The sequence below is a fragment of the Salmo salar genome, chromosome 12 (genome assembly GCF_965601325.2).
Source record: "Salmo salar chromosome 12, fSalSal1, whole genome shotgun sequence".
Taxonomy (NCBI): Eukaryota; Metazoa; Chordata; class Actinopteri; order Salmoniformes; family Salmonidae; genus Salmo; species Salmo salar.
Window position 1 is genome coordinate 63,990,974 of NC_138302.1, and position 22,769 is coordinate 64,013,742.

Genomic DNA, 22,769 nt, shown 5'->3' on the forward strand with positions numbered 1-22,769 from the left:
TACCTGTGCCCCCTGTATATAGCCTCGTTGTTATTCTTAGTGTTACTTTAATTATTACTTTTTATTTTAGTCTACTTGGTAAATATTTTCTCATTGAACTGCACTGTTCGTTAAGGGCTTGTAAAGTCTACACTTATTGTATTCGGCGCATGTGCCAAATAAAATTTGATTTGATTCCTGGTTAGAACACTAAAGGTGACTCAATCTGCCTGACTCAGCAGTAGAAGGGAGGACCTCATGTTGAAAGTTAAGGAGTGGCCATTTATTCCCCTATAAAACTGTCATTAACTTTTGCAGTTAGAGAACATAATAGATGTGATTAAGTAGGAATAATCATACCTGTAATTATATACAGAACCATTACTGATAATGGTCACAGTTGAAGGGGGAATTATACTGAACAAAAATATAAACGCAACATGCACCAATTTCAAAGATTTTACTGAGTTAAAATTCATATAAGGAAATCAGTCAATTGAAATAAATACATTAGGCTCTAATCTGTGGATGTCACATGACTGGGAATACAGATATGCATCTGTTGGTCACAGATACCTTCAAAATATATATATATATAAAATAAAAAAATGGATCAGAAAACCAGTCAGTATCTGGTGTGACCACAATTTGCCTCATGCAGCGCGACACATCTCCTTCACATAGAGTTGATCAGGCTGTTGATTGTGGCCTGTGGAATATTGTCCCACTCCTTCAATGGTTGTGCAAAGTTTCTGGATATTGGCAGAAACTGGAACACGCTGCCTTACACGTCGATCCAGAGCATCCCAAACATGCTCAACGGGTGACATGTCTGGTGAGTATGCAGGCCATGGAAGAACTGGGAAATGTTCAGCTTTCAGGAGTTGTGTACAGATCCTTGCGACATGGGGCTGTGCATTATCATGCTGAAACATGATGATGAAAATGATGACGAAACATGAGGTGATGGTGGTGAATGAATGGCACGACAATGGGCCTCAGGATCTCGTCACGTTATATCTGTGCATTCAAATTGGCACTTTATAAAATGCAATTTTGTTTGTTGATTATTCCTGCCCATATCATAACCCCACCATGTGGTACTCTGTTCACAATGTTGACAACAGCAAACCGCTTGCCTACACAATGCCATACACGTGGTCTGCGGTTGTGAGGCCGGTTGGAAGTATTGCCAAATTCTCTAAAACGACATTGGAGGCGGATTATGATATATAAATGAGCATTACATTCTCTGGCAACAACTCTGATGGTCATTCCTGCAGTCAGCATGCCAATTGCACACTCCCTCAAAACTTGACATATGTGGCATTGTGTTGTGTGACAAAACTGTACATTTTAGAGTGGCCTTTTATTGTCCCCAGCACAAGGTGCACCTGTGTAATGACCATGCTGTTTAATCAGTTTCTTGATATTCCAAACCTGACAGGTGGATGGATTATCTTGACAAAGAAGAAATGCTCACTAACAGGGATCTAAACAAATTTGTGCACAAAATTGGAGAGAAATAAGCTTTTTGTGCATATGGAAAATTTCTGGGATCTTTTATTTCAGCTCAGGAAACATGGGACCAACACTTTACATGTTCCGTTTATATTTTTGTTCAGTGTAGATTCCACACAATCAATATAATGTTAAGACTGCAGGAGCCTCCTTAGCACTCATTTGTGGACCACCATGTAATCATTCATTATGACACTGCTGCTGGTTAACCTGACCAGGAAAAACTCAGGGACCAAAATAAACCTGAAAAAACGAGTTAAAACTCCTGCCCCCGATTCTCATACCACAACACAGAGGATTGCATCTCAGAAGGCTGAGACCTCTCTTCCTCCTATGACCCAAATTTACAGCCCACCCTTTAGGACTAGTGCTGCCTGTGGGTCCACGCACACACACAGCCTTGTGCTGACTAGACCTGTTTAACTCAGCACAAACAGGAAGACTGGAGGAACAGCATGCACCACACAAAAATACAACCAGTGTGTGTGTGTGTGTGTGTGTGTCTTCTCCTCACTCTGAATGACCTTAATAAGGACCTTGTGTGTAAACAATGTTTGTCTACAACTACTTGAGCCTCTCCAGAATTCCACAATATCACGTCACGCAGGGCAACTCCTGTGCTACACTCTAGGTCCAGATTCACTGGCAGCTAGGTACCCAATGATCAAAATACATTCCCCATCGATGAGCCATTGGAAATGTTAGGTAGTTACCTTGTACTCCTGCATGACATCGGCCGATCACTTATTCCCTTGTCCACTTCTCCAGCACTTCCCAACAAACAAAGACAATAACCAACAGAGAAGACAACTATCCCAACAGACAAAGACAACTATCCCAACAGAGGGAATTACTTTGGGATTAGTCGACTGAGTCAGGATTATGGGGCTGACGGCCTGCCCATCACAATAAGTGGCCAGGCAGAACTAGGCATGGAATTGTTTGGTGTGTTCCTCAGACGAGATGAGGATTATAATGGGTGTGTGGGAGGTGGACATTTTCGAAAGGCTGTCATTTTACCACGTGAATGACAAAATGCTTTATCCCATCTACTCACTGTCAAAAATAAGTAGCCTGAGCAGAGAAGAGAGCACAAAACCACTTAGGCATACAGACGGAGCAGCCTACTGGTCAGACTTAGAAGGCGAGCCCACCAGACACCGCTTCCGAGCATATTACTCGCCAATGTCTAATCTCTAGTAAAACAAGGTTGATGAAATTAGGGCACGATTTTCCTTCCAGAGAGACATCAGAGATTGTAACAGTCTGTTTCACGGAAACATGGCTCACTCGGGATACGTTGTCAGAGTCGGTACAGCCACCCGGTTTCTTCAGGCATCGTGCCAAAAGAAACAAACATCTCCCTGGTAAGAAGGGAGGGGGTGTATGCCTTATGATTAACGACTCATGGTGTAATCACAACAACATACAGGAACTTGAGTCCTTTTGTTCACCTGACCTAGAATCAAATGCCGACCGCATTATCTACCAAGAGAATTCTCTTTGATTATAGTCTTAGCCATGTATATTATTAACAAGTGCATCGGTGATGTTGTACCCACTGTGACTATTAAAACCTTCCCTAATCAGAAACCGTGGATTGATGGAAGCATTCGTGCAAAACCGAAAGCGCTTTTAATCATGGCAAGGCAACATGACTGAATACAAATAGTGTAGCTATTCCCTCTGCAAGGCAATCAAACAAGCAAAGCGTCAGTATAGAGACAAAGTAGAGTCGCAATTCATCGGCTCAAACACGAGACGTATGTGGTAGGGTCTACAGACAATCACAGATTACAAAAAGAAAACCAGCCATGTAGCGGACATCGACATCTTGCTCCCAGACAAATTAAAACAACTTCTTTGCCCGCTTTGAGGACAACACAGTGCCACTGACACGGCCCGCTACAAAAGCCTGTGGACTCTCCTTCACCGTGGCCAACGTGAGTAAAACATTTAAACATGTTAACCCTCGCAAGGCTGCCGGCCCAGACGGCATCCCTAGACGCTGTCCTCAGGGCATGCGCAGACCAGCTAGCTGGTGTGTTTGCGGACATATTCAATCAATCCCTATCCCAGTCTGCTGTCCCCACATGCTTCAAGATGGCCACCATTGTTCCTGTTCTGAAGAAAGCTAAGGTAACTGAGCTAAATGACTACAGCCCTGTAGCACTCACTTCCGTCATCATGAAGTGCTTTGAGAGACTAGTCAAGGATCATATCACCTCCACCCTACCTGCTACCCTAGACTCACTCCAATTTGCTTACCGCCCCAATAGGTCCACAGATGACGCAATCGCCATCACACTGCCCTATCCTATCTGGACAAGAGGAATACCTATGTAAGAATGCTGTTCATTGACTACAGCTCAGCATTTAACACCATAGTACCCTCCAAAGTCGTCATTAAGCTCGAGACCCTGGGTCTCGACCCCGCCCTGTGCAACTGGGTCCTGGACTTTGACAGGCCGCCCCCAGGTGGTGAGGGTAGGAAACAACATCTCCACCCCGCTGATCCCCAACACTGGGGCCCCACAAGGGTGCATTCTCAGCCCCCTCCTGTACTCCCTGTTCACCCATGACTGCGTGGCCATGCACGATTCCAACTCAATCATCAAGGTTGCAGACGACACTACAGTGGTAGGCTTGATTACCAACAACGACGAGACAGCCTACAGGGAGGAGGTGAGGTGCCTCAGAGTGTGGTGTCAGGAAAATAACCTCACACTCAACGTCAACAAAACAAAGGAGATGACCGTGGACTACAGGAAACAGCAGAGGGAGCACCCCCCATCCACATCGACGGGTCAGTAGTGGAGAAGGTGGAAAGCTTCAAGTTCCTCGGCGTACACATCACGGACAAACTGAAATGGTCCACCCACACAGACAGTGTGGTGAAGAAGGCGTAACAGTGCCTCTTCAACCCCAGGAGGCTGAAGAAATTTGGCTTGTCACCTAAAACACTCAAACTTTTACAGATGCACAACCGAGAGCATCCTGTCGGGCTGTATCACCGCCTGGTACGGCAACTGCACCGCCCACAACCGAATGGCTCTCTAGAGGGTAGTGAGGTCTGCACAACACATCACCGGGGGCAAACTACCTGCCCTCCAGGATACCTACAGCACCCGATGTCACTGCCTGTTCACCCCGCTATCATCCAGAAGGCGAGGTCAGTACAGGTGCATCAAAGCTGGAACCGAGAGACTGAAAAACAGATTCTATCTCAAGGCCATCAGACTGTTACACAGCCATCACTAACAGTGTGGCTGCTGCCAACATACAGACTCAAATCTCTGGCCACTTTAATACATGGATTTAATAAAGGTATCACTAGTCACTTTAAATAATGCCACTTTAATAATGTCTACATATCCTACATTACTCAACTCATATGTATACACTATTTCAAACCATCTACTGCATCTCGCCTATGCCGCACGGCCATCGCTCATCCATATATTTATATGTACATATTCTTATTCATCCCTTTATATTTGTGTATAAGGTAGTCGTTGTGAATTTGTTAGATTACTTGTTAGATATTACTGCATTGTCAGTTCTAAAAGCACTTGCATTTCGCTACACTCGCATTAACATCTGCTAACCATGTGTATGTGACCAATAAAATTTGATCGGATATAGTTCAATGGTGACAGAGTCAAAGAGTCAGGGACTTGACCAAGAGGGCAGCTTCACAAGCGTATCATTGAACTGGTGACTGTGTCTGAGGTGATGTCACATCCTGTAATTCCATGAGTGGGTCTCCTGTTGGGGAGCTGAATGGAGATACTCACTGCTTTCTTCTTCTTCTCAGCATTGGCCTCCTCAGCAGCTCTCTGGTACCTATGGAACAGAGGAGCAACACTGACCTCTGCTGATCAAGAACAGAGGTGCACGCAGTAAAGTAGACCAAAGCATTACACTGGGAATGGAAGTTTGCACTGATATTAAATCAATAGTATCTGAACATGTTTTGAAGGTCTAAAGAGATCAGGGAAGTGTAAGCAATATAAAAAGAGTTTTGGGCTATTTCCACAGATCCCGTTTCCTGCTTTTCGACTGTAACACCAGTGTTACACCGGTTTTATACACTCTTATGTTATACTAGGGAAATTGTGATTCCATAGCTAGGGCTGACAGAGAGGACTTGTTGTTGATTCTGCTCTTCACCTCTGCATAGTCAAAACGGTTGCTTTGTGAGGTGTTAAAGTTCACAGTTAGCCATAGCTATGTAAATGCCAGCTGAAATGTACGAGTGGCACGGTAGGTCAGGATTGTTGTAAGGCAACAGCTACTTTACATAGCAACAGAAGAAAATGACCTGTACATGCAAGGTGTATGAGGAAATAGGTCACGGTTGATAGTCAAGTGTAAGTGGTTGTCATTTTGGCTCCCCACTGATCAGACTTGACTGACTGTATGTACATACTGGAGCACCAAAAGGACAAGTGTGATTGGTACAGTACGTACGTAGAGCTGGGCGATATGGAGGATTCCCTACAGATAGATGTGTGTTTGGTATGATGAATTTGGAAGAGAAGTGTCTACGGAAAGTGTACTCATACAGACAGAAGTGTCTAGTAGTGAGCTGTGCGTGTCACTCACTTGGAGAAGCGCTCTGCGATGGCGTTGGTCTTGCCTCGCGTGCTGACCAACGAGAGCTCCCTGGCGGTGATCCGTAAAGACTGCGACGCCCACGACTTTCTGCTGAACGAACTTCCGCCTTCCATCTCCGCCTCCTAACACACACACACGCTAATTAATGACAGAATCAAAATGTCTACTTAAACATTTTTTAAAACTACATTACCTGTTTTACATGAAATACAAGTCCCATAATTCTCCAACACCCATCTTACAGAAATGACCTAATACAGTGTATAATACACAGCCTGGAGAGCCTGGATTCAACAACCAACACTGGCACTGTTGGATGACATCATCCAGCTGTTTGTCCATGGCGTGCACAGTGCACTACCTCATTCATCATGAATCAATCAAACCACGGCATAGACAATACAGGGTGACACCTTAATTGAAGGGTAATGAATAACATGTTAATAACAATGACAACTTGTGTAAGTTGAAACAAACACATTTGTAATTTTGTTTGGGGTGTAATGACCCAGGAGTTTTCCCATGAAAACATTGCCCTACCAGGTAGCCTACAGCCCATTGATTATTACCAATATAGGCATTTTGTATGCTTTTATTGCTTTATATAAACTAAAGTTATGCCAGTAAAGTGTTCTCTTTAATGGGTTCATAGTCTATTTCACCCAGATCCCCCAGAATAATAGCAGAGTGTTGACAGACAGGAGGGATTAACGCAGCACTGTCTCTGTACAAAGAGGTACTGTCTATCCCTCAGCTTCCCCAATGGTGAGGTCATTGATCTGTGTGTCAATCACCTGCTCTGCTCTCTGTCTAGGAGTCTGTCCGCCCCCGAGATATCATCTACAGCACATACCCTCCCCCTGCTGCTATGAGCTCACACACTCAAACATTGCATGGTTACAGGAGCAAGCAGACAGATTCTGCCATCATGATCGAGCGGGAAAGTTCAGACACGACTGTGGGACGGGTACACAACTGAGATTAGCAGCAATGTTGTCATTGTGTAAATCCGAGCATATCATCATCTGTTCCGAGACAGCCGGGGGGGGCCTGGTCCGAGACAGCCGGGGGGAGGCCTGGGGGGGCCTGGTCCGAGACAGCCGGGGGGGGGGCCTGGTCCGAGACAGCCGGGGGGGGGGCCTGGTCCGAGACAGCCGGGGGGGGGGCCTGGTCCGAGACAGCCGGGGGGGAGGCCTGGTCCGAGACAGCCGGGGGGAGGCCTGGTCCGAGACAGCCGGGGGGAGGCCTGGTCCGAGACAGCCGGGGGGAGGCCTGGGGGGGCCTGGTCCGAGACAGCCGGGGGGGGGGGGCCTGGTCCGAGACAGCCGGGGGGGGGGGGCCTGGTCCGAGACAGCCGGGGGGGGGGGGCCTGGTCCGAGACAGCCGGGGGGGGGGCCTGGTCCGAGACAGCCGGGGGGGGGGCCTGGTACGAGACAGCCGGGGGGGGCCTGGTACGAGACAGCCGGGGGGGGCCTGGTACGAGACAGCCGGGGGGGGCCTGGTCCGAGACAGCCGGGGGGGGGGCCTGTTCCGAGACAGCCGGGGGGGCCTGGTCCGAGACAGCCGGGGGGGGCCTGTTCTGTTCGGAGGAGAAAACCAGCACTCCAACTGCCACTTATCTCAGCCTGATCTTCATAATCAACAATTATAGAGGGCCAGAGTATAACATACACCCACACACCCACATGCCCAAATGCACACAGGAAGTTAGTTACTATAGTTACTGTGCATTCCAATAGACACGTACACTAACAAAAAAAACGGTCTCATAACACAGCTGATAAGCCAGTAAAATAGTAATTTGTCTGGAAGGGAGGGAATTATGAGAATCGACAAAAGCATTTATCAGTTTATACATGGACCCACCTTTGGTACACTGCATGGTGTGTATTTGTAGTCATTTTCAGATAAATTAATATCAATAGGCTGTCTTGGGCCAGCCGGAAGGGTGTATGGACCATGCCCTTTCATCTGGACATTTTCATTAAGGTGTGCTTTGCAGGTATTACATCATTACCCGACAAAGAGACTGAATTGAATGTAACATTATCAGAGCAGCTGGTTGTGTGTTGACTCAGACATGACCAAGCACACGTATAAACATAGTAGAGGCAATTCCATGATAACGGAATTACAGACTCAGATTTTTCACTTTATAATGTACACCAAACAAAAAAAACATACATTTCAAAGCTTAACAAACCATATAACTCTATGCACAGGTACTAGTTTTAACAATTTCCACTGGCAATTTTACAAAAATACATTTACAGGAAGAACTGTGCAGATAAAGTTCAGTAACAGAATAAAATTGAGGGAGATTTGACCATAATTCTATGACCAAATTTAGCATCTGCACAGTTTTTCCAGTACATTTTTATATTTGTTTTTGCTGTGTAAATTATTCAAAGTAGCCACTGTGCATAGAGTTCAACTTTGAAATCAATGATTTTGTTTGGCATACATTTTAAAGTGAAAAATCTGTCTCAGCGTAATTCCATTACCATGGAATTGCTCATAGGCTACACAAGCAAACCAGCACTACGAGTGTGACCATGACGACAACCATAACAATGACCAATTCCAAAAGAATCTCCAACACTTCCTGTCTACAAACCATGGGATCCAGGAAAATAAATATCTAATCCACAGAGAGAGACATCACATGGACTTCTCATAAAGACAGTATTTAGCATGGCCACAGAGACGGTTTAAAACTCGGCCTTGCATCTCAGTCATATTTAACGAGAAAAGCGTTTTTAAAAAATAGGGCAAAGCTTAAACCTTAGCTTAAGAAGTGCATATTGGTTGAAAGCCTGTGCAACCCTGAGGTATGTGTTCACTGGAAAAGGGATAAAGTGTAATGCGTGTCAGAGGCAAAGCATCATATTCATGCGCATCAGCACAGCAGGCCAGATCAGGAAGCCAACAGGCAGAATTCCAGTGGAATTCCTCAAAAATCATCCTCAGCCTTTCCTCCAAGCTGCCTCTCCAAGCTAAGCATAGGGGAAACTACCTCACAGTAGAAACCAAGATGCAGGGATCGAAGAACAAACTGGATGAGCAGGAAATAAACTCAGTCACTCTTGGAGGAGAATGGAAGTTGAATATAAAACACTTTATTTGGGCTGCTTGTCTATTCAACTTCCATTGTACTCTTATCACCTGCAAGCACAACCATCTCCTGCTGTTGTGCCTTTGAGCAAGTTGCTTAACCCCTCTAACTTCTCCAGGGACGCTGCACTGTGTCTGCCCTCTACCCCATCCAGTGCATGTTTTATATGTCCTTCTGAGGGGTTGGGATAGAACAGACAACAAATTGCCAATGGACATTTGTGCACATTGGACAATAAAAAGGAATCATCTTCCTCTAAGCATACAGAAGTAGTGGAAGTAGCAGCATAGCTGTAGCAGCAGCAGTAGTAAGTGGTTATGGTGGTTATGGTATGTAGAGGAACAGGTAGCCTAACCAAACAGAGACAAGGCTTCCTTTTCATTTGGCATTCGACTTCTTGGAAGCAAACTGCAACAGAACAAGTTTAGTTGATCTGGCCCAGTCTAGTCTACACTATCACCATATCTGAATAGCACTTGTATGTAGTGATGGGGGATATTATTTCAGATGATATATCATATTGACAATATCGTAATATTATTTTTGGTGCTAGTTCGCTATGCCTGCACCAAAACTCCTGTATTTTTACTTCATAGCACTTTAAAAAAAAAAATTTAAATAGGGAGCCCATTTGTTTTCAGCACTTTTATTTATATGAATGATCAAAACTTGTTTTCTCATGGGTCTCTCTTGTCCCTCTGCAGCAGACATTTGGTGAGCAATACGTTTGGAACATCGAATCGCAATAAAAATCACAATACATAAGTATTGAGATAATATCATAGCGCGAGTTCCCTGGCAATTCCCTGCCCCTCCTGTATGGTGAGCAAGTATATTGACAGGAAATTAAATCTTTACTTCAACATACTTGATTGTGACTGTAAACTCGACATGATATGGGGACCGGATGTTCGGAATAACTTTTGAACATAAGTGACATTGACAGATCCTGCGGACGTGCCTTTCCTGAGGCAATCATTATCGTGTTTCAGTCAACGAGGCCTCTGTGTCAATTTCATTAAAGCACAAAGCGGAACGGCCTTTGAACCTTCACTTTCATCTCATTGCAATGCTGTATCCACAACAAACCCAGATACGGAACACAACACCGGATCAGTCTGTATTGCGCAATATAGCCATTTTATCATCATCATCATCATCATCATCATCATCAGTGCCTTGAGTGACATGGAGGTACAATCAGTCATGAGCAGCTCAAATGTAGGAATGGGTTTATAATTTGCTACCCTCCCCCCAACACAAAAAAAGACATGAAGATAAAACTTTTTTTTTAAATGAAAATATCTTTGCAGCTAAGTAAATGCCAGGGACGTCAATAAGACATATTGAAATAACACAATGTCAGGATCACATTGACTGCACCAATAGCCAGATCTGGGGAAGGAGGGTATACAGTGACTACAGAAAGTCTACACCCCTTTCAACTTTCACATTTTGCCGCCTTAAAATATACACCTAAAAAGGGATTCAAGTAGATATTTTTCCTACGGATCTACACAACCTACACCACATTTTCAAAGTGAAAGAAAGTCATAGAACATTGTCCAAATTAAGAATTTTTTTATATATAATCATAATTGGATCTGAGTGAGTTAATACAGGTTGAAGCGGTTTTGGCAGCCAATACAGCTGTGAGTCATTTTCATTCTACCAGCTTTACACAACTCCTAGGGCAACATATATCCATTGTTTTTGTTAAAATTGCACAGGCTCAGTAAATTTGGTTGGATGTCAATGATGGACAGCGATATTTCAACCTTTTATCAGATTTCCTTAAACAGATTTAAGTCAGGACTGAGACTAGACCACTCAGGAACACTCAACAGCTCTTGGAAAAACATAAAACTATCACAGGGTTAGGTTTTCAGAAGACTGGGGTGGATTTTCCTCTGACCTTTCACCTGGGCTTTGCTCCTTTCGTATTTATTTTGATCTTAAACTCCTCAGTCCCTGGTGGTGACAAGCATATCCATAACGTGATGCTGCCACCACAATACTTGAAAATACAAAAGGGATCAACAACATAGTTTTCACTCCCATATTACTGGCCTGTATGACAAAGTGAAAAGAAAGAAGCCCATGTTAAAAATTCCACTCCAAATCATACATTCTGTTTTCAACAAGGCTGTTAAGTAATACTGCAAAGACAACACAACAAATAAACACACTTTTTGGACTAAATTAAAAACTACAGGGTTGGGTCATACCCCAAAGTAAAACCTTCTCTATTTTCAAGTATTGTGGTGGCAGCATCATGTTATGGGTATACTTGTCAAAAATCTAATTGAATCCCTTTTTAGATCATTTAAGGGGTGTAGAATTTCTATTGGCACTGTAGCCTTGTGACAAACTCGATTTGCTTGTTACGCTGCAATTTGATTTGCAGGTACTGACACTATGTAATTAAACCGAACCATAGCAAAACAAGTACCATGCAGTTTAAAAGCTTCTTGAAGTCCGTCTCTAAAACAGACTTTGAAAAAAGAAAACAAATCAATAGTCAATTCTGCCTGGTTCTGAACAAAGAATCCTTAAACACAAAATAATTCAAGCTAAACTAGCAGATTGAGTCAGAAAGTGAAACACAGGCCTCTCCCTCATAGCTGACTTGGCACCCCTCAGCTCATGGGACTGATCAGGCGTCACAAAGCCGCCATCCTTGGTTTAACCCGTGTTTAGACAATAGGTAGGGAAAAGTCACATCCATGACATGGATACTGTTGGACTAGCCTTACTACAGTAACACTGGGAGTTATGGTCAATACTCTCAGTGAGAACAGAGATAATGATTTTTGAAACGCTATACACACAGTTACAAAAACAATAGCACAAGGGGAGCGGTAACTTCATTTCTCCCCAAAGAGTTCAAGTTAACCGTGACACACCTTAAACGTACCTTTATGAATGGATTATTTTTCTGTTCTCTTCTCGATATAAAGTTATTGTCTGACCTATATTCTTTTATAGCACTCCAGTTTCGGTCCAGCCTTTACTTTAAGCACTTCCGGTGTGTCCCACTCCCCTGGTGAAACCTTGCGACACCTGACACAGTGTGTATGTGCATGTCTCTAGTGTGTAAGAGTGTAAGGGGCGGAGTGAGGAGAAAGGTGTCATGAGAGTGGAGGAAGCAGGTCACATGATTTCCTGTACCAATGACCTTAGAGATTGAATTCCACCTGCCAGGTACATAGGGTGTGTATCTTCAGCAGAATTTCTAGGAAATAGTCTATACAACTGCTCTACAGTTAAGTGTTTTACAACCTGGTGAAAAACTCAAAACTGATCTAAATTGTGTGATTCTATGGCACAGGTGGGTGGTTGTGGCAAAGGACAGCTGGAGGAGAGAGGTGAAGAGAAAGGAGGAGGAGGGACAGAGGGGAGAGGAGACGAACAGAGCGAGAAGCTCAGGTTTCTCTGCCCTGTTTGAAAGGTTGAAGCGCGTGGTTGGGCCTGCGTGGTGCTGTGGCAGGGAGAGAAAACCCTGGCTCTCAATACACTCAACACATTGCGACCTCACAGGCCCTGTCTAACCAGTACCGATCCTTGCCTCACACCTGGAGGTGTGCACTCACACACAGTCGCGCACACACAGCTTTGTCTTCAAAAACCATAACATTTTACACATTTTTCACTAGAGCAGTTTACCTATATCAATTTCTGTAGCAATTCATTGGCTTGGCACAGAAATTGACAACTGAATCAAAACGTTGTCCATTTCTGTCTGTGTCTCATTAATAAATCGACTTTAGGAGCATGTCAGAGTTGAGAAAATGTACAGTTTCTGTCATGGTTTTGTTTCTGCCCAGCATCTGAACCAGTGGGATCTGGGTAGCATATTTTCTATTTTATTTACACAGGAAAGTCTCCTTGTTGGCATTGTGAAAACGGCTGACCAACCAAATGATCTGACATGGGTGGCATCATCTACGCATTCCACCGAGTCATCTTCCCTGGGACATCGCCACCTGCCTCCTCTGTAGGCCATCCTTTTCTATTCGCAGAGAGAGGAGGATGAAAAGGCCACATGGCTTGGCAGCGTTTTCTAAGTCTCAGCTGTGCAACTTCCAAGACGGACAGAGAACTGCATAAATAGCGCCGTTAAAGAAGTATAGAGCCGCATTCAAATGGCTTGTTCAAATGGCTACACGGTGCGGTTAAGGTACAAAGCTGGACAGTCGGCATTGTGTGACGACTGCGGGCACTGAGGTGAATACCAAAGTAGACTACTCATTTCTCCAGGGACAGCCACTGAATACCCAGCTCGTAATACTCAGCAGGAGCTTGAATAGAAGATATCCTGGTTATCAGGCCAACAATGAGTAACCTACTTTGAGTAGCCCAAGTCACCAAAATGGCTGTGGTGGAATCAGCTGAGTTTTAAAGTAATAGTTCACTCCAAAATCACCATTTGTTCAGATGTTTTCAAAAGTGGTCTAATGTCAAGATGAGTCCATGTCTCGCATCCCATCTGTTGTGCAGATCTAACTATATTCCTCAACCCCATAGGAAAGAAAGCCTAAGCACCATTTAAAATGATTAAATTAGATGGTGTCTATCTTTCCCCTTCATTTGGGTTTGTGATAGCTGGATCTACACAACAGATGGGGTTGTGGGTAGGACACTTATTTTGAAAATGCTCCACTTTTGAGTTTTGAAAATATTTACAAACTTTGGAATCATTTTGTATCTGGTCATGTAGGCCTACTTATAAAAAGTGTCATAAGCAGGAAGACATCTTCCTTGGTAGATTGATTATTATAACAATAAGCAAGTAGCCTATAAGCCTTCTGTATTATCACAATTAAAGCATTGTGTCTGCCTCCAGTCCTCCATACCCTGGAATAGGTTGGCCAACTGCCATAACATCCCATACAACCTCCACCACCAGTAATACTGGTGCAAAATTGGAAGTACCTGTCAAATTGGCAACATTAATCAGCAAACATTTGACTTAGCCTTGGCTAGAGCAAATTCACCATGTGCACACTCACACAACAGCCAAAACTAGCATACTAAAACGCACACATTAAGGCTAGAAATTAACATAGCATTATAATAACTGTATATATCAACACAAGTTTATAACAAAACTCCTGTAACTTTGCTTTGGCCTTACGTTTATGATGTTGCCTACCGCAGTTCCCCCGACAGTCCCACAGGTGCACAATAGAAAGAGAGACGTTGGTTTGAGTCGATTAGTCTCCTAGTGTCTGAGATTTTAATTACATTGTTAAACGAACATACTTGACTTGTTTTAATCTCTTGCTGCTAAACCAGATACGTTTTATATAGCTAATGTAAATGGCTTTGGTTAATTACACTCACAGCAATGAGTTTTTCGTCTTCGTGCGCTCCTCAAAGTATGTGCATCTCACGGGGCGGGACAAATCTGTCACCAAGTCAAGAGTTCTTTTCCATCTCTTAAAGTTGCAGTTCGCAGGGAATAATCATAAAATACTTGTATTCTTCTTCCAAAAAAATGTCTTCGCTCAACATCACAGACATACACTGAGTGTATAAAACATGAAGGACCCTTCGTGACCCCCCCTCCCCTTTGCCCCTTAGAACAACCTCAATTCGTCGGGGCATGTAATCTGCTGGCACATGAAGTTGGCTGGATGTCCTTTGGGTGGTGGACCATTCTTGATACACACGGGAAACTGTTGAGCATGAAGAACACAGCAGCGTTGCAATTCTTGATACAAACCGGTGTGCCTGGCACCTACTAGCATATCCTGTTCAAAGGCACTTAAATATTTTGTCTTGTCCTTTCATCCTCTGAATGGCACACATACACAATGTCTCAAGGCTTAGACATCTTTCTTTAACCTGTCTCCTCCCCTTCATCTAGACTGACTGAAGTGCATTTAACAAGTGACATCAATAAGGGATCATAGCTTTCACCAGGATTCACCTGGTCAGTCTATGACATGGAAAGACAAAATGTTCTACAGCTGCACCATCGAGAGCATCCTGACAGATTGCCTCACTGCATGGTATGGCAACTGCTCGGCCTCCGACCGCAAGGCACTACAGAGGGTAGTGCGTACAACCCAGTACATCACTGGGGCCAAGCTTCCTGCCATCCAGGACCTCTATAACAGGCGGTGTCAGAAGAAGGCCCTAAAAATTGTCAAAGACTCCAGCCACCCTAGTTATAGACTGTTCTCTCTGCTACTGCATGGCAAGCGGTACCGGAGCACCAAGTCTAGGTCCAAAAGGCTTCTTAACAGCTTCTACCCCCAAGCCACAAGACTGCTAAACAGCTAATTAAATAATGGCTACTCAGACTACTTGCATTGTCCCCCCCCCACCCCTTTTACACTGCTGCTACTTTCTATTTATTATCTATGCATAGTCACTTTAACTCTACCTGCATGTACATATTACCCCAATTACCTCGACTAACCTGTGCCCCTGCACGTTGACTCTGTACCGGTACCCCCTATATATAGCCTCGGTACTGTTATTTTACTGCTGCTCTTTAATAATTAGTTATTTTTATGTTTTACTTAACACTTATTTTTCTTTAAAACGGCATTGATGGTTAAGGGCTTGTAAGTAAGTCTTTCACTGTAAGCTCTACACCTGTTGTATTCAGTGCATGTGACAAATACAAATACAATTGTATTTTATTACATTTTATTTGAAAGAGCAGGTGTCCTGAATGTTTTGTACACTCAGTGTATATCTAGTAGTGAGTCTACACTACAGATGTAGAAAAGATTTCCATCTGCATCCCCCGAGCCTTGCAATGAGGGTGTTATTTTATGCTTGCCCTTGTTGAACCGGGTAATGGCCCATCACATCACTGAGCGAAAGCCGGGAGGGAGGAGCACCTTCTCAAATCCAATAGTAATCTCAATTCAAATAAAATTTCATTTGTCACATGCGTCCTAAACAACATGTGTAAGGGTCTCGCGAGTGGCACGGTGGTCTAAGGCACTGCATCGCAGTGCTGGCTGTGCCACTAGAGATTCTGGGTTCAAGTCCAGGCTCTGTCGTAGCCGGCCACGACCGGGAGACCCATGGGGCGGCGCACAATTGGCCCAGCGTTGTCTGGGTTAGGGGAGTGTTTGGCCGGCATGGATGTCCGTGACACATCGTGCACTAGCGGCTCCTGTAGCGGGCCGGCGCAGTGCATGCTGACACGGTCGCCAGGGGTACAGTGTTTCCTCCGACATAATGGTGCAGCTGACTTCCGGGTTAGGTGTGCATTGTGTCAAGAATCAGTACGGCTTGGTTGGGTTGTGTTTCAGGAGGACGCATGGCTCTCGACCTTCGCCTCTCCCGAGTCCGTACGGGAGTTGCAGCGATGGGACAAGACTGTAACTACCAATTGGATACCACAAAATTGAGGAAGCAGGTGTCGACAAACAGTGACATGCTTACTTACGGCCCTTCCCTACAATGCAGAGAGAAAGAAAATATAGAAATAATGGAAAAGTAATATCATGTAATAATAAATACTCAATGAGTAATGATAACATGGCGATATACATGGGGTGCCAGTACCAAGTCAATGTGCAGGGGTACGAGGCAATTGAGGTAGATGTATACATATAGCTAGGAATAAAGTGACTAGGCAACAGGATAGATAGAAAACAGTAGCAGCAATGTATGTGATGAGTCAAAAAATGTTAGTGCGAAAAGAGGCAATGTAGATAGCTATTTGGTTAACTATTTAACTAACTATTTAGCAGTATTTTGGCTTAGGAATAGAAGCTGTTGAGGGTTGCAGACTTGGTGCATCGGTACCGCTTGCTGTGCAGTAGCAGAGAGAACAGTCTAACAGTCCACTGCAGCCACGTCGATGTGAAAGGGAGGGTGCTCAGACCTCCGTTTCCGGTAGTCCACAATCAGCTCCTTTGTCTTGCTGACGTTGAGGGAGACGTTGTTGTCCTGGCACCACACTGCCAGGTCTCTGACCTCCTCCCTGTAGGCTGTCTCATTGTCATCGGTGATCAGGCCTCCCACCGTCGTGTCGTCAGCAAACTTAATGATGGTGTTGGAGTCGTGAGCGGCCACACAGTCATGGGTGAACAGGGAGTACAGGAGGGGACTAAGCCTGCACCCCTGAGGGGCCCCCGTGTTGAGGGTCAGCGTGGCGGATATGTTGTTGCCTACCCTCACCACCTAGGGGTGACCAGTCAGGAAGTCCAGGATCCAGTTGCAGAGGGAGGTGTTCAGTCCCAGGGTCTCAAAGTCTTAATCACATCGGCTACAGATAGTGTGAACACACAATTGTCCAGAACTGCTGGTGTTCTCATGCATGGTTCAGTGTTGCTTGCCTCGAAGCGAGCATAGAAGACGTTTAGCTCGTCTGGTAGGCTCATGTCACTGGGCAATTCACGGCTGGGTTTCCTTTTGTAATCCGTGATATTTTGCAAGCCCTGCCACATGCGTTGAGCGTCAGAGCCAGCGTTGTAGGATTCAATCTTTTGTCTGTTTGATGGCCGTCAGAGGTCGTAGCGGGACTTCTTATGAGCATCCGGATTAGTGTCGCACTCCTTGAAAGTGGCAGCTCTAGCCTTTAGCATGCTGCAGATGTTGACTGTAATCTATGGCTTCTGGCTGGGATATGTACAGTTGAAGTCGAAAGTTTATATACACCTGAGCCAAATACATTTAAACTCAGTTTTTCACAATACCTGACATTTAATCCAAGTAAAAATGTCCTTCTCTAAAGTCAGTTAGGATCACCTCTTTATTTTAAGAATGTGAAATGTCAGAATAATAGTAGAGGAAATTATTTATTTCAGCTATTATTTCTTTCATCACATTCCCAGTGGGTCAGAAGTTTACATACACTCAATTAGTATTTGGTAGCATTGCCTTTAAATTGTTTAACTTGGGTCAAACATTTTGGATAGCCTTCCACAAGCTTCCCACAATTTAGTTCGGTGAATTGTGGCCATACCTACCTGAAAGAGCTGGTGTAACTGAATCAGGTTTATAGGCCTCCTTGCTCGCACACACTTTTTCAGTTCTGCCCACAAATCTTCTATATGATTGAGGTCAAGGCTTTATGATGGCCACTCTAATACCTTGACTTTGTTGTCCTTAAGCCATTTTGCCACAACTTTGGAAGTATGCTTGGGGTCATTGTCCATTTGGAAGACCCATTTGCAACCAAGCTTTAACTTCCTGACTGATGTCTTGAGATGTTGCTTCAATATATCCACATAATTGTCCTCCCTCATGATGCCATCTATTTTGTGAAGTGCACCAGTCCCTCCTGCAGCAAAGCACCCCCACAACATGATGCTGCCACCCCCGTGCTTCACGGTTGGGATGGTGTCTTCGGCTTGCAAGCCTCCCCTTTTCCCTCCAAACATAACGATGGTCATTATGGCCAAACAGTTCTATTTTTGTTTCACCAGACCAGAAGTCATTTCTCCAAAAAGTACGATCTTTGTCCCCATGTGAAGTTGCAAACCGTAGTCTGGCTTTTTTATGGCAGTTTTTGACCAGTGGCTTGTGCCTTGCTGAGCAGCCTTTCAGGTTATGTCGATATAGGACTTGTTTTACTGTGGATAAAGATACTTTTGTACCTGTTTCCTCAGCATCTTCACAAGGTCCTTTGCTGTTGTTCTGGGATTGATTTGCACTTTTGGCACCAAAGTACATTCTTCTCTAGGAGACAGAACGCGTCTCCTTCCTGAGCGGTATGACGGCTGCGTGGTTCCATGGTGTTTATACTTGCATACTATTGTTTGTACAGATGAACGTGGTACCATCAGGTGTTTGAAAAACCAGACTTGTGGAGGTCTACAATTGTTTTTCTGAGGTCTTGGCTGATTTCTTTTGATTTTCCCATGATGTCAAGCAAAGGGGCACTGAGTTTGAAGGTAGGCCTTGAAATACATCCACAGGTACACCTCCAATTGACTCAAATTATGTCAATCAGCCTATCAGAAGCTTCTATAGCCATGACATCATTTTCTGGAATTTTCCAAGCTGTTTAAAGGCACAGTCAACTTAGTCTATGTAAACTTCTGACCCACTGGAATTGTGATACAGTGAAAAAATCTGTCTGTAAACAATTGTTGGAAAAATGACTTGTGTCATGCACAAAGTAGATGTCCTAACAGACTTGCCAGAACTATAGTTTGTTAACAAGACATTTGTGGAGTGGTTGAAAAACAAGTTTTAATGACTCCAACCTAAGTGTATGTAAACTTCCAACTTCAACTGTATGTTCAGTCACTGTGGGGATGACGTCGTCAATGCACTTATTAATAAAGCCAGTGACTGATGTAGTAAAGACCTCAATGTCATCGGAGGAATCCCGGAACATATTCCAGTCTCTTCTAGCAAAACAGTCCTGTAGCTTAGCATCCGTTTCATCGGACCACTTCCATATTGGTACGTTTGAGTTTTTACTTGTAAGCAGGAATCAGGAGAATAGAGTAATGGTCAGATTTGCCAAATGGAGGGCGAGGGAGAGCTTTGTATGCGTTTCTGTGTGTGGATACAGGTGACATGTTGGTAGAAATCAGGTAAAGGATTTCAGTTTCTCTACATTAATATCAGTAGCCCTATACAACTCTTTGAGCGCGGTCTTAGTGCCAGCATCGGTTTGTGGTGGTAAATAGACAGCTATGAAAAATATAGATGAAAACTCTCTATAGTTAAAAATCCGAGCTGCTCTGTCAGGTTGTCAACAAGGCAGAATGGTTCATTGTCCAGAAACATCTCTTTCCATAAAATAATTGTTAGAATTTTCAAACTAGTTTTTGTTGGAAAGGCAGATAAAGCATTTTTAGCAAAAGCAATCACTTTTCCATGGGAAAACACAGAATCCTACTAATTACTACATGATTAGTTATGTTACTTTTGTTTTGATTTTGCCGTTGGACAGTCATGCTTCCTTGTGTAACAGTTTAGCTTCCGTCCCTCTCCTCACCCCTACCTGGGCTCGAACCAGGGACCTTCTGCACACATCAACAACTGACACCCACGAAGCATCGTTACCCATCGCACCACAAAAGCCACGATGGGGGAACAAGGGGAACAACTACTTCAAGGTCTCAGAGCGATTGACGTCACCAATTAATAATGGAAAAATCTATGAAATCAATTTATCACTAGCCACTTTATATATATAATGTTTACTTACCCTACATTACTCATCTCATATGTATATACTGTACGCTATACCATCTACTGCATCTTGCCATATTGATGTAATTAAATGTATCACTAGCCACTTTAAACAATGCCACTTTATATAATGTTTTCATACCCTACATTACTCATCTCATATGTATATACTGTACTCTTTACCATCTACTGCATCTTGCCATCTTGATGTAATGTATCACTAGCTACTTTAAACAATGCCACTTTATATAATGTTTTCATACCCTACATTACTCATCTCATATGTATATACTGTACTCTATACCATCTACTGCATCTTGCCATCTTGATGTAATGTATCACTAGCCACTTTAAACAATGCCGCTTTATGTTTTCATACCCTACATTACTCATCTCATATGTATATACTGTAGCCTATACCATCTACTGCATCTTGCCTATGCTGTTCGGCCATCACTCATTTATATATTTTTATGTACATATCCGTATTCATTTCTTTACACTTGTGTGTATAAGGTAGCTGTTGTGAAATTGTTAGGTTATATTACTTGTTAGATATTAGTTCATGGTTGGAACTAGAACCACAAGCATATCGCCACACTTGTATATGTGACAAATACATTTGATTTGATTTGATTATAAGCGCGCACCTCGCTAACTAGCTAGCCATTTCACATCGGTTACACTTGCCCGTCCAACATTGCCTCATCTCCCACTGCTTCTAATGTGCCCAATGCTCCTCCTTCTTTTCCCCCTGCCCCACTACAAAGTTTCTCCCTGCAGGCAGTCACTGAGTCCAAGGTGCTAAAGGAGTTCCTTGATCCCAAAAAAACATCTGGGTCAGATGGTTTAGACCCTTTCTTTTTTAAGGTTGCTGCCCCTATAATCGCCAAGCCTATCTCTGACCTTTTTAACCTGTCTCTCCTCTCTGGGGAGGTTCCCATTGCTTGGAAGGCAGCCACGTGTAGTCCTTTATTTAAAGGGGAAGATCAAGCTGATCCTAACTGTTATGGACATATTTCTATTTTGCCCCGTTTATCAAAAGTGTTGGAATAACTTGACAATAATCAACTGACTGGCTTTCTTGATGTCTATAGTATTTTATCTGATATGCAATCTGGTTTCTGCTCAGGTTATGGATGTGTCACTGCAACCTTAAAGGTCCTCAATGATGTCCCCATTGCCCTTGATTCTGTGCTGCTATTTTTATTGACTTGGCCAAAGCTTTTGATATGGTAGACCATTCCATTCTTGTGGGCCAGTTAAGGAGTATTGGTGTCTCTGAGGGGTCTTTGACCTGGTTTGCTAACTACCTCTCTCAGAGTGCAGTGTATGAAGTCAGAACATCTGCTGTCTCAGCCACTGCCTGTCACCAAGGGTGTACCCCAAGGCTCGATCCTAGGCCCCACACTCTTCTCAATTTCGAGAGCAGCCGCACTGCTTCTTGACACAATGCCCGCTTAACCCGGAAGCCAGCTGCACGAATGTGTCGGAGGAAACACCTTACAGCTGGTGACCTTGTCAGCGTGCATGCGTCTGGCCCTCCACAGGAGTCACTAAAGCGCGATGGGACAAGGACGTCCCGGCTGGCCAAACCCTCCCCTAACCCGGACGACACTTGGCAAATTGTGCGACATCCCATTGGTCTCCCAGTTGCGGCCGGCTGCAGCAGAGCCTGGACTCAAACCAGGATCTCTAGTGGCACAGCTAGCACTGCGATGCAGTGCCTTAGACCACTGTGCCACTCGAGAGGCCCTCTTCTCAATTTACATTAACAACATAGCTCAAGAAGTAGGGAGCTCTATCATCCATTTATATACAGATGATACAGTCTTATACTCAACTGGCCCCACCATGGATTTTGTGTTAAACGCTCCACAACAAAGCTTTCATAGTGTCCAACAAGCTTTCTCTGCCCTGTTCTGAACACCTCCAAAACAAAGGTCATGTGGTTTGGTAAGAAGAATGCCCCCCTCTGAGGGTTTAGAGCTTGAGGTATTCACCTCATACAAGTACTTGGGAGAATGGCTAGATGGTACACTGTCCTTCTCTCAGCACATATCAAAGCTGCAGGCTAAAGTTAAATCTAGACTTGGTTTCCTCTATCGTAATCACTCCTCTTTCACCCCAGCTGCCAAACTAACCATGATTCAGATGACCATCCGACCCATGCTAGATTATGGAGACGTAATTTATAGATCGGCAGGTAAGGGTGCTCTCTAGCAGCTAGATGTTCTTTACCATTCGGCCATCAGATTTGCCACCAATGCTCCTTATAAGACAAGTCACTGCACTCTACTCTTCTGTAAGCTGGTCATCTCTGTATACCCGTTGCAAGACCCACTGGTTGTTGCTTATTTATAAAACCCTCTTAGGCCTCACTCCCCCATATCTGAGATATCTACTG

At 44.0% G+C, this 22,769-nt stretch overlaps 1 protein-coding gene across 3 annotated transcripts in view; it reads right to left on the minus strand.

The window, feature by feature from the left end:
* LOC106565453 (LIM domain and actin-binding protein 1) overlaps positions 1-14,720 on the minus strand; it is a 29,240-nt gene extending 14,520 nt beyond the window's left edge. Inside the window, exons 1-3 of one of the 3 annotated variants that reach the window (XM_014132607.3) lie at positions 14,582-14,720; positions 6,109-6,242; positions 5,298-5,346 (exon numbers count right to left, since the gene is read on the minus strand). In XM_014132607.3, coding sequence (XP_013988082.2) covers positions 5,298-5,346; positions 6,109-6,233 — 174 coding nt within the window. In that variant the 5' untranslated portion in view covers positions 6,234-6,242; positions 14,582-14,720. Of the gene's footprint in view, positions 1-5,297; positions 5,347-6,108; positions 6,243-12,152; positions 12,352-14,372 lie in introns of those variants that run through there. The other 2 variants (XM_014132604.3, XM_014132605.3) reach the window with 2 other exon arrangements.
* Between the last annotated feature and the right edge of the window lie 8,049 nt (positions 14,721-22,769).